The following is a 13,522-nucleotide window of genomic DNA, read 5'->3' as shown; positions in this document are numbered from 1 at the left end:
GGTCATGACTACGAGTTTGGTTTGATTAGAAGAGTAGTAATTAGATTTATCTTATTTTTGTGTATTTTATCAATTTTTAGTTTTTTTATTATTATTAAATATAGTTCTTTTATATATTGCATATTTCACGACACAGTTTCCACTGCAATTTTATCTCAGAATACCATTTTATCTCCACCACAGTCTTATTGTAACAGAGAATGCAAATTCTCTCTTCCCAAACTTCACAGGGATCTTCCATTGTCCTCAACTATCCAAGCCAAATACCAGCCCTGTTACTAATCAAACCAAATACCAAACCTGTTACTATTCTTTTTTCTGGTAATCACTGAAAAACTACACGCAAAATATGTGGCCAATATTCATTGGTCTTTTATTCTGCGAATATAAACACCCTAAATAGTAAGTCAAATGCAAATTCTCTCTTCCCAAACTCAAAAAAAATATCTGAGCTGTCCTCAACTATGCAAGCCAAATACCGACCCTGTTTCTATCCCAACCAAATACCGGTCCTGTTACTGTTCCTCCTAATCGCTGAAAAGTGACACGTGTGCGAAAATCACTGAAAAGCGACACGTGTGCGAAAAATATGTGGCCAATATTCATTGGCTCTTTATTCTGCGAATATGGACGCCCTAAATAGTAGGTCGGTTGGGGTTGGAGGAGAGACATACAAATCATAGTTGGGCGGAGGCATTATCGGCCACCGGCACAGAAAGACGGCAGATAAATTATCAACAGCGAAAGAAAAAGGCAGAACGGAGACCAGTGGAATATGAGGGAGTGGAATTTGGTTTCACCTGTTTGGCTTAAGAGTTGGTAGAAGGGGATTCGATACCCCTTTCTTTGCCCATGGGAACATTAGCTTTACCTCCAGGTTTCAGGTTCCATCCAACGGACGAAGAACTTATCTCCTGCTATCTCAAGGGCAAACTCAATCACGGCCTTAAAGAAGCAGAGCTCGAAGTTATTACCGAGGTCGACCTTTACAGAAATGAGCCCTGGGATTTGCCTGGTAACTTCAATTTTATTTTCCTGGTCCACAGATTTATGGGATCTCGCTAAGTAGTAGCGATTTGATTATGTTTTTGAAGTAATCTCTCTTAGGCATTAGTTCTCATGGCGGCTGTAACGAAATTTTAGACTTACATTTTGACCTATTAATTGGGGGTTAGCATATGGTTGACTTTTAAGTGGAATTGCGAGCTGAGATGATGGCGGTAACTGCGGTCTTTTGTAAAATGATGGTCCATGGGTTGCGTTTCTGGTTCCTGTTCGCAGGTCAGGTTAATGTAGATTTCAGTAATAACCTACCTGTTAATGAATTTCACTCACCAACTTAAGCCCTCGTAACTCTAGGTATTAGGAACAGAGAATGTAACTGCAGGTTATATTAACATAGGATATAACAGCAGGTCGTTTGAACAGAGTCGATGTTACTGAATTGCTGTATTGGATTGTGGGAGGCATCCGTTATTCGCAAGTCTTCTAACCTATCTATCTTTGGATAGTAGCTCACAGATTTAGTCCGTCAGATTCCTTGGGTGGTTATGTTAGAAGTAACTTCAATGCGAGTACATTGAATGGCGGCCCCATTTTCTTTAACTGTTTACATAGAATGCCGATAGGGTGAAACATATTCAAGAGGATGACTTTGAATCGGAACAGGTGGCTCTGCTAAGTAGGTTCCAAGAAGGGGACATTCAAGGATTCAATGGCTTGCAGATTGCCAAACCTGGTTATGTTAATGAAAATTTCAATTATAGAATTCAACTGAACTTTTAAAGTCAATTTTGGTTAATAGTAAATGCAAGGGCTTACTGATTCCTAGTGCTTCCAATCGTAAATTCGAATTTACTAAATATAGAGACAGTAACTTTTTGGTTATCGTAGGTTGTGTTAAAGTAATTAAACTAGAACATTCCACCACAATGGCTCTTGAATTTTTAGTATTAACAGTGTTAGGTACATTAAAATAGATGTCGGTAGTATTACTCCAAAGAAATATTTGTTTATTCCCACTGGCGGTTGAAATATTATGGCATAAGATTGAATAAGTATTATTTTCACAGCTTCTTAGCTTAGAATATGTATATCGATAATAATTATTAATGACAGTGGACTGATGCAGCTTATCAAGTTTCCCGGAACAGTTATGTTCAGTTTTTCAGTAACAGTAGTTAATGGGATAAACTGGATTTTCTCAGTTGGGTCTGCAGAAGTGTAAAAATTCTGGTAAGAAGACACATGATGATTTACTGTTGCATAGTTTCCCAAAGATTTTCACGTTAACTAGACGATTATCATGTTAACTGCAATTCAGTAATTAGTGGACAAGGACTCGTGATCGAAATGAACCTTGTGCAATTCTGCACGGATTATGCCTGTAAAGTAAATTTTGGTGTTAAAAAAATTGGCTTTGCATAGGTTGACCGTTGACACCTCTTTTCTTTGAACTAAACTCAATTTACATAATGTTTCATAATTGAAATGAGCTTGTGTGTTTTGCATACGAATCTTTCCTGTAAATTAAATTTTGGTGTTAAGAAACATGATGTTGCACATGTTCCTGGACCTGATTATGTGGTAAGTAAAATTCTGCAATGAGTACAATGACTCACCCTTGAATCTTTTGCAATTTTGCAGAGAAATCCTTCCTTCCCAACCGTGATATGGAGTGGTATTTCTATAGTCCTCGTGATAGGAAGTATCCAAATGGTTCACGCACTAATAGGGCTACTGAAGCTGGGTATTGGAAGGCCACAGGAAGGGATCGTAAAGTTTACTCTCGAGCAAGTACAGTAGGAAAAAAAAAGACTCTAGTTTTCTATAGAGGCCGGGCTCCACAAGGTGAACGAACTGATTGGATAATGCATGAATATCGTCTTGAGGAAAATGAATGCGAGGCAGGACCTTGTTTGCAGGTATTATTTATGAATTATTCATTCTTTGGGATGCTGTTTTTAAGTGAAATGTATTTGTTTGGATACCATCATATCGAAAACATCGTCAATATTCATCTGCATAGATAGAGACATATGCACATACATACACCTCTTTTGTTTTGAAGATATTTACTTCAAGGCTAAAATATAGTGAATGAGCTAGAAAAGTCCCATTTGAGTTTTATGGAACTGGATTTAAGAAAATCAAATGGTTGACTAGTATGATAGGTGTAATTGGATTGTGACTGACAATTAGATATGGCATGTGCACTGATGGAAATGCTCTTATATATTCCCATCCAATCTGAAATAAGTATTGGGCAAATGGAAGGTATTAGGGTTTTCAAGAAATGTAAAGCGTTAAATTAGCAAAGCTAAGGGAACAATGTTTGAAGGAACAGGAACAACATTAAAAGGAGTTGAGGGCAATGCCATCCTTAATTTTTATTTTTCAAATTTGCAGCAACAGAGCGACACCTAATCTCCATGTTTTCAGTGTTTTTTGCATAGGACAACACTTTATCTCTTTGCTAGGTGTTTCATTCCACTTGAACTTTCTTGTTTTTCTTATCTATCAATGATGGCTTCTCAGCCTGTGCTCTCTCATACCGATGACTTGATTCAGGGCAACTTGTTTGCACAGGTATGGTTGTTTTAGCTTTGGCATGATTCCTCTTACGACGATGCTGCTTCTTTTGTGTCAAGCTTTTAATTCTCTTCAATTTCTCTTCTTGCTGTAACTTCTCAATCTTTTGTTTAGCTTTTTTTCTTTATGAAGTGTGAGTTCCCCGTTTGTTTTCTGATCTGATATTGTACGTTTAGACTTTTTGAGCTAGGTTTTAAATCAAAGGGTTTGAATCCTTTGAAAGAAGACGAGTTAATCTTAAATACATAGGTATTTTGTTGCTAGGGCACTAGGAGATGTGCCCTGCATCTTCCTGTTGCAGAGACATGTACTCATCATCTCCCCCATCTTGGGGGATGCCTTCTCACGTTCTTTATGTGGGGAGGTGCCCTTGATCAAACTGAAGGGATGTTCCCTCAAAACGATTCAAAACTATGCTTAGTATTGTCTAATACATTGCCTAATATTCTCATTTCTAAGGTCTGTGTCCTCCATGCCCAACAATCTGATTTAAGGTCCGATTTAGGTCTCATTTGCATTTCTGTGCCCTGCAATCTATATTATGAATTTGCCTATGAAGTTATCCAAAATTCTAATAGTCTAACCTACATATTTCATGTCCAACTAGCTGATATAGAGGGCTAGTCGATATATTTCATATATAGTAGCTGTATAAATGTTGGATTTTTATTTTCTATTGCCTGGCAATATGTTATAGAGATCCAACTAGTGTGTCTAGTGCCAAAACATACACTGTATACTTACAAACTCTCCCAAGATTCTTACTTCCCATAATTGTATACCCTTCTTATGAGTTTTGCAAATCGTGGATGTTTGATGGTATAAGTTTGGTTTTACAGCTCATATTATTAGGTAACTTGACACACCTTGATTTCAAAATAAGCATTTTTTCACCCATGCCCATGTGCATACTTGCACCTAAAAATTTGGCTATTTACCCTAGTGTTGATGTCTTCTCCTCTCAAGGAAAATAATCAAACCTCCTAAGGCCTTGTTCAGGTTCGCTTTGTGTTTTTATAAAAATGATACTCCTCTTTCATTTATATTATGATCATAATAATGAAAAATAATGATTTTTCATTATTATATAAATAATAATGAAAAATAATGATTAACAAGTATAATTAATTATGAAAGGGCATGTCTTGGGACATGACTCCCATGATGCTTTAATAATATTCAACTCTTCTTGCAATGTGTTCTGATTCATAGAATCTCTAAACATTTTTGGCCCTTGTAATTCATTGACAACTTTTAAAGCCTTGAAAAGAAATTATTTCTCCTACAGTCATCAATACTTGAACATTCAAAAATAATATCTTCTAGCATTTTAATCCTTGCATGCCAATATGTTTTGACTTGAACATTCAAAATAATATCTTCTAGAATTTTAATCCTTGCATGCCAATATGCTTTGATCTGCTTGATTCTCTTCGCTGATGGAAGGGTCCTGTTGGTTCTTTTGGAAATCACTAAGAGTATTGGTTCTACTAATAAAAGTCATTAAATCATTTTCAACGAATTGTTAAACACTCCAAATATTTCTTCAAGTACTCAAAAACTGAAGCAATTCTTTGAGACAAATTTCTCAAGTATAAATAAATTTCCATTACTTCCTTAATTATTCCTAGTCGCCTATTAATATTTACTGTGACATAGGATCTGGCACCATTTAACAATTTTTTCGTTTTCTTAACTTTTTGGGTTGTATTGGGGGTGATTGCTATTGTAGCTTGAGGTGTTTGAATAGCTAAATGGGGCCTAAATAGAGGTTTGGGACTAAGAGATGTCTCTAGCTCACTTATCTTTCTTTTTGACCTCATATTTTCAACCTCTTCCTCAGTGAAGGTACAAGTCCCGTGGATGTGGTCCAATAGTTAGGTGGGGAGGTTTGGTACCCACAGGTCTTGTGGTCCAATCCTGAGTAAGACTATGTATACCTGAGAGCTACTGCTCCAGGCTAGCTTCAGGCACGATTTCTTCAGTTGGAAAAGAAAAGAAAAGAAACCAACTTTAATATGGAAATGGCGAAGGCACCCTGATATGATTTAGATTAAGAGTTTGAAACCCACAATATGTTGTTCAAACCCTCAGATCTGTCTTCCCACAATGGTTCTTAGCTCAAGTGGTTGGGATTGTGGCTTGCCACCCCACACACCCAGGTTCAAGTCTCCGGAGGCATTCTGTAGTCTGTATTGATTAGGCTCAAGGAGTAGTCTGTATTGATTGGGTCTTTCATGTTAAAAAAAAAGACAGAGTGAGCAAGTGCATCCCCTATAGTCATGTGTAATTTCAGGAGTTCAATAGGTCCTACTCTTGAGACGTCAACTTTTGACTTCCACATTTTAGTAATTTTCTTGTTTTTGACATGCACCTTTTCAAACTGTAATTTTCTACCAATCTTATCGTAATGGGTGTTATGCATGGTTAATGACCATTCTTAAAAAATGATTGGCTCTTCAGCAATCAACTCCTTGACTAATTTCTGACTCTCAACCAATTGTGATGCTACCTAGTTTGGGACGGTGGCACTGTCCATATCCATATCTGTAGATCATTCTTCTTGCTGTGAGCGTCTTTTACTTGAATTGTTCCTTTCAGAAGAAATAACAATATGGGACATTTCCAAGCTGACATGAGGGGGTGGTTCTTCTCCATCATCTCCACCTGATTGTCTTTCATTACTCTATCCTTGGATTGTAATGTTTTCATGTCTTTTGTGGGCCAAGGAGGAACTTCGATGGGTTTGTGTGGTTGAAGAGGGTTGTGCCTTAGTAGGGTTTTTCCCTCTTCGCTTGATCGTTTCTCTAGAATTGGTGCTTACTTAAGTTACTACAACATTTCCATGTTGGGCAATGGGTAGTTGTCTTTGATGAAGGCTACATTTAGGTTTTTGAAATCCACACACAAGTGGATTTGTCCTAACTTCTTTGTCATTATCACGAGGTTTGAAAGCCAAGTGGTATGTCTAGATGGAGAAATGATTCTCACACTCAACATCTTCTCAAGTTCTTGTTTAATAATGAGCTTTGTATTGATCTGCCTAAGCTTTTGCCTGAAAGGCTTGGCACCCTCGACTAAAGGGATCGTGTGTTGTATGACATCATCTTTATATGCTTTCATGTCATCATATGACCAAGCAAACACATCCTTAAAATCCATCACTAATTTCTTAATCTTACTCTTCTTTAGGAATGATGTGACTACTAGTCAACCGTAGTCCCTACGTTGATCTCTTCATATTCTTCTAGGATGATTGAGTTGGTTCATCCTTTGAAAGCATCATCTCGATTTAAAGATGCTTCTAAAGGTATTAAACTCGAGGGAATCTTATTAGAGGGGTACAAGTTCTACAGAATGTTCTTCCATCAAATAAGGCTCCTGTCCCTCGAATTCATCAGTGCTCTTGAGAAGCCTGACAATTTGATCACCGTCGTTAAAAACTTGCCAGTTCTCAACATTGTCTGAAATTGAGGGTTTGTAAGTATCTCAATTCTACCACCTATCTCTAATTTTGGGCAAGGTTGCATAATTGATGTAGACACAACTAATGAATTGGCAATAACATTCATAAACCTTGGTATCGCTTCTATCCCAAATGCATCAAAGACACCTATGACCCCCATGACTGCTTGTTTATACTTTTTTGAGGATGCACCATCAAAACTCATCCTCCATAACCCCTTCACTTCTTTTGGTTGAAGAATTGCAGTGGCCATGACCATGTAAGATCCCATACTTTCTTCTATGATTTTAACTTGATTGTTAGGATTTCTAGGATGTTCTACATGGTTCATTCTATAGGATTCCTTGTATAACCTAACAGATTTATCCTCACGAGTAAGTAGTGTGATGTAAGATAGATCCATTTGAATTGCACCACCTACATCTAGCATCCACTTTCACGATAACAACATTCCCCAAGTGGGAGGCAGATCCAACACGACTATGTCCATACTGAAGAATACATTATGTTGCGAGGTGAACTTGCAAATCCTTGATCAACCCGATGGATGGGATCTCACGAGAGTCAAAATCATAGATATTCTTCTAAGGTCGTAAAGCTCTAAGTCCCATCTTCTTAGCCACTTGTAAGCTCATGACATATACTGTAGCCCTTGAATCCATCATGCAAATATGAAGGACCCAATTAGTTACGATTAATGACACTAGGAATGGATCGTTTAAGGGATCATTGCTAGATTTAACATGACAGATGTTAGAAACATAGGGGGATCCTCACTTTGATTCATACGAATAGTGTTACTCCGAATCACTTCCTGGACTCTTGGCTCTTCAAAACCTAAAGCCTTCCCTATTTGACTTCTAAAGGTAGGGATCTTGACAACTTCATCAAAGGGATAGGCACTTTAGCATTATTTTCCCATCCAAAGAGATCTACATCTACTACAGTGGACTTTGAAAATTTGGGTGGGTACACTACCTTTTTAGACAAATAGGATGTTTGACTGGATGATTGACCAAGAGTTTATTCTAGGTTTGGGTTCCTATAGGATTTTTCTTTGGATTTGCGTGGATAAGTTTTCCCTCTAAAATGCTTGACATACATTTGTTTAAGTTGATCATTGGAAGGGATCCTATCGAACAACTTGTTACCAATCTTTTTAGCAGCACTGCTAAGGCCCTGGCAGCCTCACTAAGATGGGCACACGCAAGGCAAGGACCCACTGTCACCTCGGCTCGAGTCCCCACTATTTAGGCCCAACACCTCCTAAACAGCCACGGCAGGAGTCCCTCAATATTTCCCTGAAACTCTTGTTTATGTCCAGTGCCTTGTATGAAGTCACAATGGGGTTGAGGTGTTCTTGAATTGTCTGCTGTCCTGCCTAAAAAACAACGCTAAAAGCAGAGCAGATTTCAATAGTTGATGTTAGTAACCAAAATATTTCAAAGATATAGCATGTAACCTTTGGATTTTGGTCTACTAAACTTATCCTAACCAAATGTGTGATTGTTTCTTGATTTTGAGGTTTGGTTAAGGATTTATGAGTCAAAATAACTTGCTGTCTTGTATGACAGTCTGTAATACCTGCATAAAAGCATGCTATGCATTTATGTGACACGTATGGCCTTTAGAGCACACATTTGAGGAGGACGAATTGATATTTTGAGCATTATTTTTTCTTTTATGACGTGTTGTTGAGGGTCTTGAGACGTATCCACCCTTGTATCATGGATATTGTAAGTATTGTTGCCTTATCTCTTTGGCTTGTAAGAGATAAATGCATTATTTTATGTTTTAGGGATTTTGGTGGATGAGCCAGTGTTAGATCTCTCATATAAGTAAGAGGAGCATTTCTCACTTTTAAGTCATCGCTACTTGTGGAGACATATCACTAGATCTCTACTTTTCTCTTATTCTAAAAGGCTATAGAGGGATGACTAGAGTGACATCTTATGGAGGTGGTACTCAATGGATGATGTTGCAAGATGTCTATGGTTGTTCATAGCTAGGGTTTGATAAATTATTTTAGTATTTTTCTCTTATTCTAAAAGGTTAAGGATGAGTACAATGATGTCTTATGGAGATAGTTTCAGTGGATGAACTTGCAAAATTTCTATGGATGTTCATAGCTTGGGTTTGATAATTATTTTAATTTTATGAGTAGTGGTCAGCCCTAGATATCACCCTAAATCTTCTTACTTTCTCCCAAAGGAGTCCTTAGTTGACCCCAGATGCTTCAAAAATAAGTAGTCACTAGTCTTTCTCCCAATACTCAATCACAAAATCCAAAGTTTTATCTTCTATTTTCTATTTTAGGATTAAATTAGGATTTATAACAGCTATATATTCATTTTCAACAATAGAATAGCTAGACGTCTAGGTTTATTGAGCTTTTGTATGGTTAAAAGAATAAAATATTATCATCATATTATGCATTGCTGATTTATTTTACAGCCTTTTTAGGGCTGGACTTCTTGCATTTTAGGGCTGTTATATGCCACTTAATTTTCAGATTTAGTGTGCTAGTTAAACCCTAGTTTAATTTGTATTCTCAGCTCTAGTTTTCATTGGCAATTGTTAAAGTGTTGTTTATTTTTATGTTGCACTGGCTGTGGGGACAGTTAGATGGGGGTTACAGGGGGATGAGTTCCTGGGACGGCTAGAGCCCACCACCATATTTTCAGGGGACGACAAGTGCGGCAACTATTTTTTATATTTATTAAAAAATAAAAAATAAAATAAAATTTAGTAATTCAGCATAAACACGAATGATAAATTAAAATATAAACAATAGAACTATTAGTAATTTTGGAATTCAAATTACAAAATAAAATACTAAAGTCTAATATTGTCTAATCATCATTGTGCATCACAAAAACAAATCTCGTCATCATTGTCCATTGTCAAGAACTTAAGAAGTACTATTAGTCTGCTACAACCTACAATCTACTACTGTCTACATAATCATTCTATGATGCATGAAAGTCATTAAAATTTAATTATAAATCCCAAATTAAGAGTCCAAAAATTAAGAACCTTGTGGGACCTGTCATCAGTGTAATGTATATCACAATCATTATTATTTACAGAGCACAAAGAGTATTACTTTACTGATGCAGGAGCATCTGGACTTAGTCAGCAATGTGATGGTTTGTTCACATGTTGTGGCTAAATGAGTTGAATTTCACTGACCTGAGTGGTCAAAAGTCAGTTTTAGTCGAGAGAGTTGGATCTCTCGAAAATGATTTGTAATTAATTATTGTAATAGTTAGGAAATTGTCTTATTTTAGACTAAGAGATAAAGTTGTTAGCGTAGGTGTGTAATGGAGCTTCAAAATAGAGATTTGACTGTTAGATTGATTAAAAATAGAGACTGAGTTGTTAGTACAGTTAGAATAGGATTTGATTCATAAAAAGAAGAAAATGTAATGAAGAAGGATTAGCTGAGATAATTGAGGATTGAGATAATAGAATTATAGAGAATTATAGAAAGATTTAAGAATCCATTTGTGTAAAAAAAACTAAGAGAGAAATTAAAATACATATTTGGTAGTAGCAATTCGGCACTTTGAATCTCTCACGTTGAGCAGTGGACAAATCTCCAAATCCCCACCACAAAACTCACAAATATTCTCCTCTAGGGCAATGGCAAACAACTATGAATCTCCACAACGTTGAATGAGAGAAAAAACAGAAGCAAATGATATCATTTTCGGCCTTTTCGGCCTCTTTATCCGCGGCGTGGGAGGATGGTCGACTTTTTGGGTCGACTCTCGATAAAATCGGACATAAAACAAATAAATTGTGATTTTTCGTTTCTGAAAAAGTCGGCAAAAAACCGGCCAATTAGATCGTTTTGATGAAAAAATCGCAATTTTAGGATTTAATTCCGATTTTTTGCAGACTTTTTCCACACTGCTTCTAAGAATGAGACTATGATCTTTTAATGATCACTAAAGTAGGCCTTCCAGATAAACCCAATATGATTGTAAAAAAAAAACAGAGATTCTCTTTATCTTACAAGGTGAGCTTTAATGCCACTGTTGAGGCTCATCCTTCCTATATATATATATATATATATATATATATATGCACCGGTCTTCGTCTTCTTTCACAGGAACCTTGGTTCCTTTTCTTCTATGGTGGTTGTAGCTTCAAAACATGCATACTATGCCTCTCAATGGATCGATCTTGGTTTTTTTGACGAGTAAACTCTTTGCTTGATATGGGGACTTCTTCTAGTCCACAAAAGATACTCCGATCTTGTGATTCGGTCACCTCTATAGCAATACACAGAACTTCAGAATTTTTGATCTCTGAGGAAAAATTTTGTTCTTCCTTTCAAGGAACTCAGTCTTGAATAGGCTAATGGTCTAGCCCTTCAGATCTCTCAAAAGGTGCTGCTTGGTATCTTCGAACTTTTGACTTTTGAGCTCTAGTCTGTGGCCCTAATCGCAGAGGTATAAGCTTGTAAATATGCACAAAAATCTACTCTTTTTCTAGCTTGGAATTTCTTCAAGGAGCTCGACTTTCAAGACTAGGCTAAGACCCTTCTTCTTTATTCAATGTGATTTTCTAGCTGCCTTTACACCACTGACCTTAGCTCTGATACTATGTTGGTAAACTGATAGGGCAACTTAATTAACTTGAATGTTTTCCTTACATGACATTTACTTGTGATTTAGGTTCTTCTTAACTTGATTATGTTTTTCATCATCAAATAAATGCCAAAACAAAAGTAAACACATGATTTAGGTTCTATGCCAGGGCAAAACCCACCAAGGGGAAAACCCATCAGAACTTCTTCATATCAACTTTGAAGGAGACTACCAAGACCAAACAAGACTTCTTAGCTCCCTCCAAGATACAAGTTGACCAACTAGACATTCATTAGGATCTCTATACGAATTCTCTTCACAGGAATGCTCTTCAAGCCTTCTCGGATCATGCATAAGATGGGGATCTGAACTTCACAGAACTTGACACCTTCTTCGCTGAATTTGTTCTTCCTTCTAAGACCTTTGCATACCTTCCAAACCTCTGATTAGAAGACACCAAGATATACAGGTTTCTTTTTGACTTCCTCGCACTTCCTTCCTAAATCGCAGATCAGATATAATGTGTGTGTATCAATTGTCCTTCATGAAGTCAAAGATCCTTCTATATATAGCCCTTCCAAGTGGCTTATTAAGGCCACTCTAGGTCGACATGAACAGGCTGGCCGACTTGATCTCTAAGAGTCCTTTAGACACATTTAATTACAAAATCTTATTACATCACTGTTTTAAAAAATGGCCGGCTCGGAATCGACTCGGCCGAGTTGGTCCGAGCCAGGCCTCAAAACAATGACTCGATCAAGTATTCAGTTCGGCCGACCGGGTTAATACCGAGCTGGCCGAGTTGTCTAACAACTCGGCCGGCTTGGTATTAACCCGACCGGCTCGGCCGAGCCCGCTCTAACTCGGCTGAGTTAGTGACAGCAGCCCGTTGAAACCGGAAACAACGTCTTTTTTTAAATCTTTTTTTTGTGGACTCCAAACCGGTTTTAATAGTGCCTATTTGGTCTTTGGGGTCCATTCCCCTCTCCCAAACCCTATTTAACCCACTTAACCCCTCTCATTCTCTCACAACCATTTCATGCATTTGAGTGAGAATTTCAGTGAGAGTTTGTGAGGAGTTGTTGAGTTTGTTTTTGGAGCAGCAGTGAAGAGTCTTGGGCAAGCATTGTAGCTGGAGTGAGGAGCTTCTTGGGTAGCCATTTGGAGCAACATTGAGGAGTTGGTTTCTTGGAGGAAGCTTGAGGAGGCAGTTTGTGCCTGGAGGTATTGTTTTTCATTTGTAAAAATCTGTTTTTTCTTTTTAAATTTTATGTGCAAATCTAGAAATCGTAAAGTGTTTTTTTGTGAAAGAAATGAACATTGAATCAATTTTTTTTTGTTCTTTTTGTTCTTTATTTTTTAATTTTTTGTGTTGTCTTCATTGTTTCTTTGTTGTTTGGTCTTTATGTTTTGATTATCTCATTTTCAGATTGTTTGCTTTCATTTCCAAGTCAAAAAATAGCACCTAGAGTGAAAGATGCTGCTTGGGCATATGTTGAAATGGTTGAAAGTCAAATGCATTGCAAATTTTGCCATAGGAAAATTAACGAAGGTCCTAGGGGCATTAATAGGCTGAAACAACACTTGGCAGGGACTAGAGGCCAAATTAGTCTATGTACCTCACCAGAAATTGGGGAGATTAGGAAGGATTTGTTAGCCAGCTTTGAGAAGTTTAAAAAAGATAAGGCTAGGCAAAAAGAGTTAGAGGCTGAAATTGGGAAGAAGAGGAATATATAAAAAATGATGGCTACCAACCCCCATTTTGATTTTGAGGGTTCTTCCTCTATTCCTTGTACTAATGCATCCAACCCCTTCCGATATTTTCCTCCCTCTTTTGAATCTATTCAAGAAAAGGGAAAGGGTAGAA

The 13,522-nt window shown here is 37.2% G+C and overlaps 1 protein-coding gene across 13 annotated transcripts in view; it reads left to right on the top strand.

Annotated features, from left to right (window-relative positions):
* The first annotated feature begins 673 nt into the window (after positions 1-673).
* LOC149218437 (uncharacterized) overlaps positions 674-13,522 on the top strand; it is a 125,311-nt gene continuing 112,462 nt past the window's right edge. For 5 of the 13 annotated variants that reach the window (XM_089384008.1, XM_089384009.1, XM_089384011.1 and 2 more), the window contains exons 1-2: positions 677-1,015; positions 2,647-2,924. In XM_089384008.1, the coding sequence (XP_089240134.1) occupies positions 853-1,015; positions 2,647-2,924 (441 nt within the window). In that variant the 5' untranslated portion in view covers positions 677-852. Of the gene's footprint in view, positions 1,016-2,118; positions 2,236-2,646; positions 2,925-13,522 lie in introns of all 13 variants that reach the window. The other 8 variants (XM_089384003.1, XM_089384007.1, XM_089384006.1 and 5 more) reach the window with 5 other exon arrangements.

This window comes from Pinus tabuliformis, chromosome Q, assembly GCF_031772625.1.
Source record: "Pinus tabuliformis cultivar Carrire ecotype Pingquan chromosome Q, CPIR1, whole genome shotgun sequence".
NCBI classification, from domain to species: Eukaryota; Viridiplantae; Streptophyta; class Pinopsida; order Pinales; family Pinaceae; genus Pinus; species Pinus tabuliformis.
This window is presented reverse-complemented; position numbering and strand designations above follow the sequence as displayed.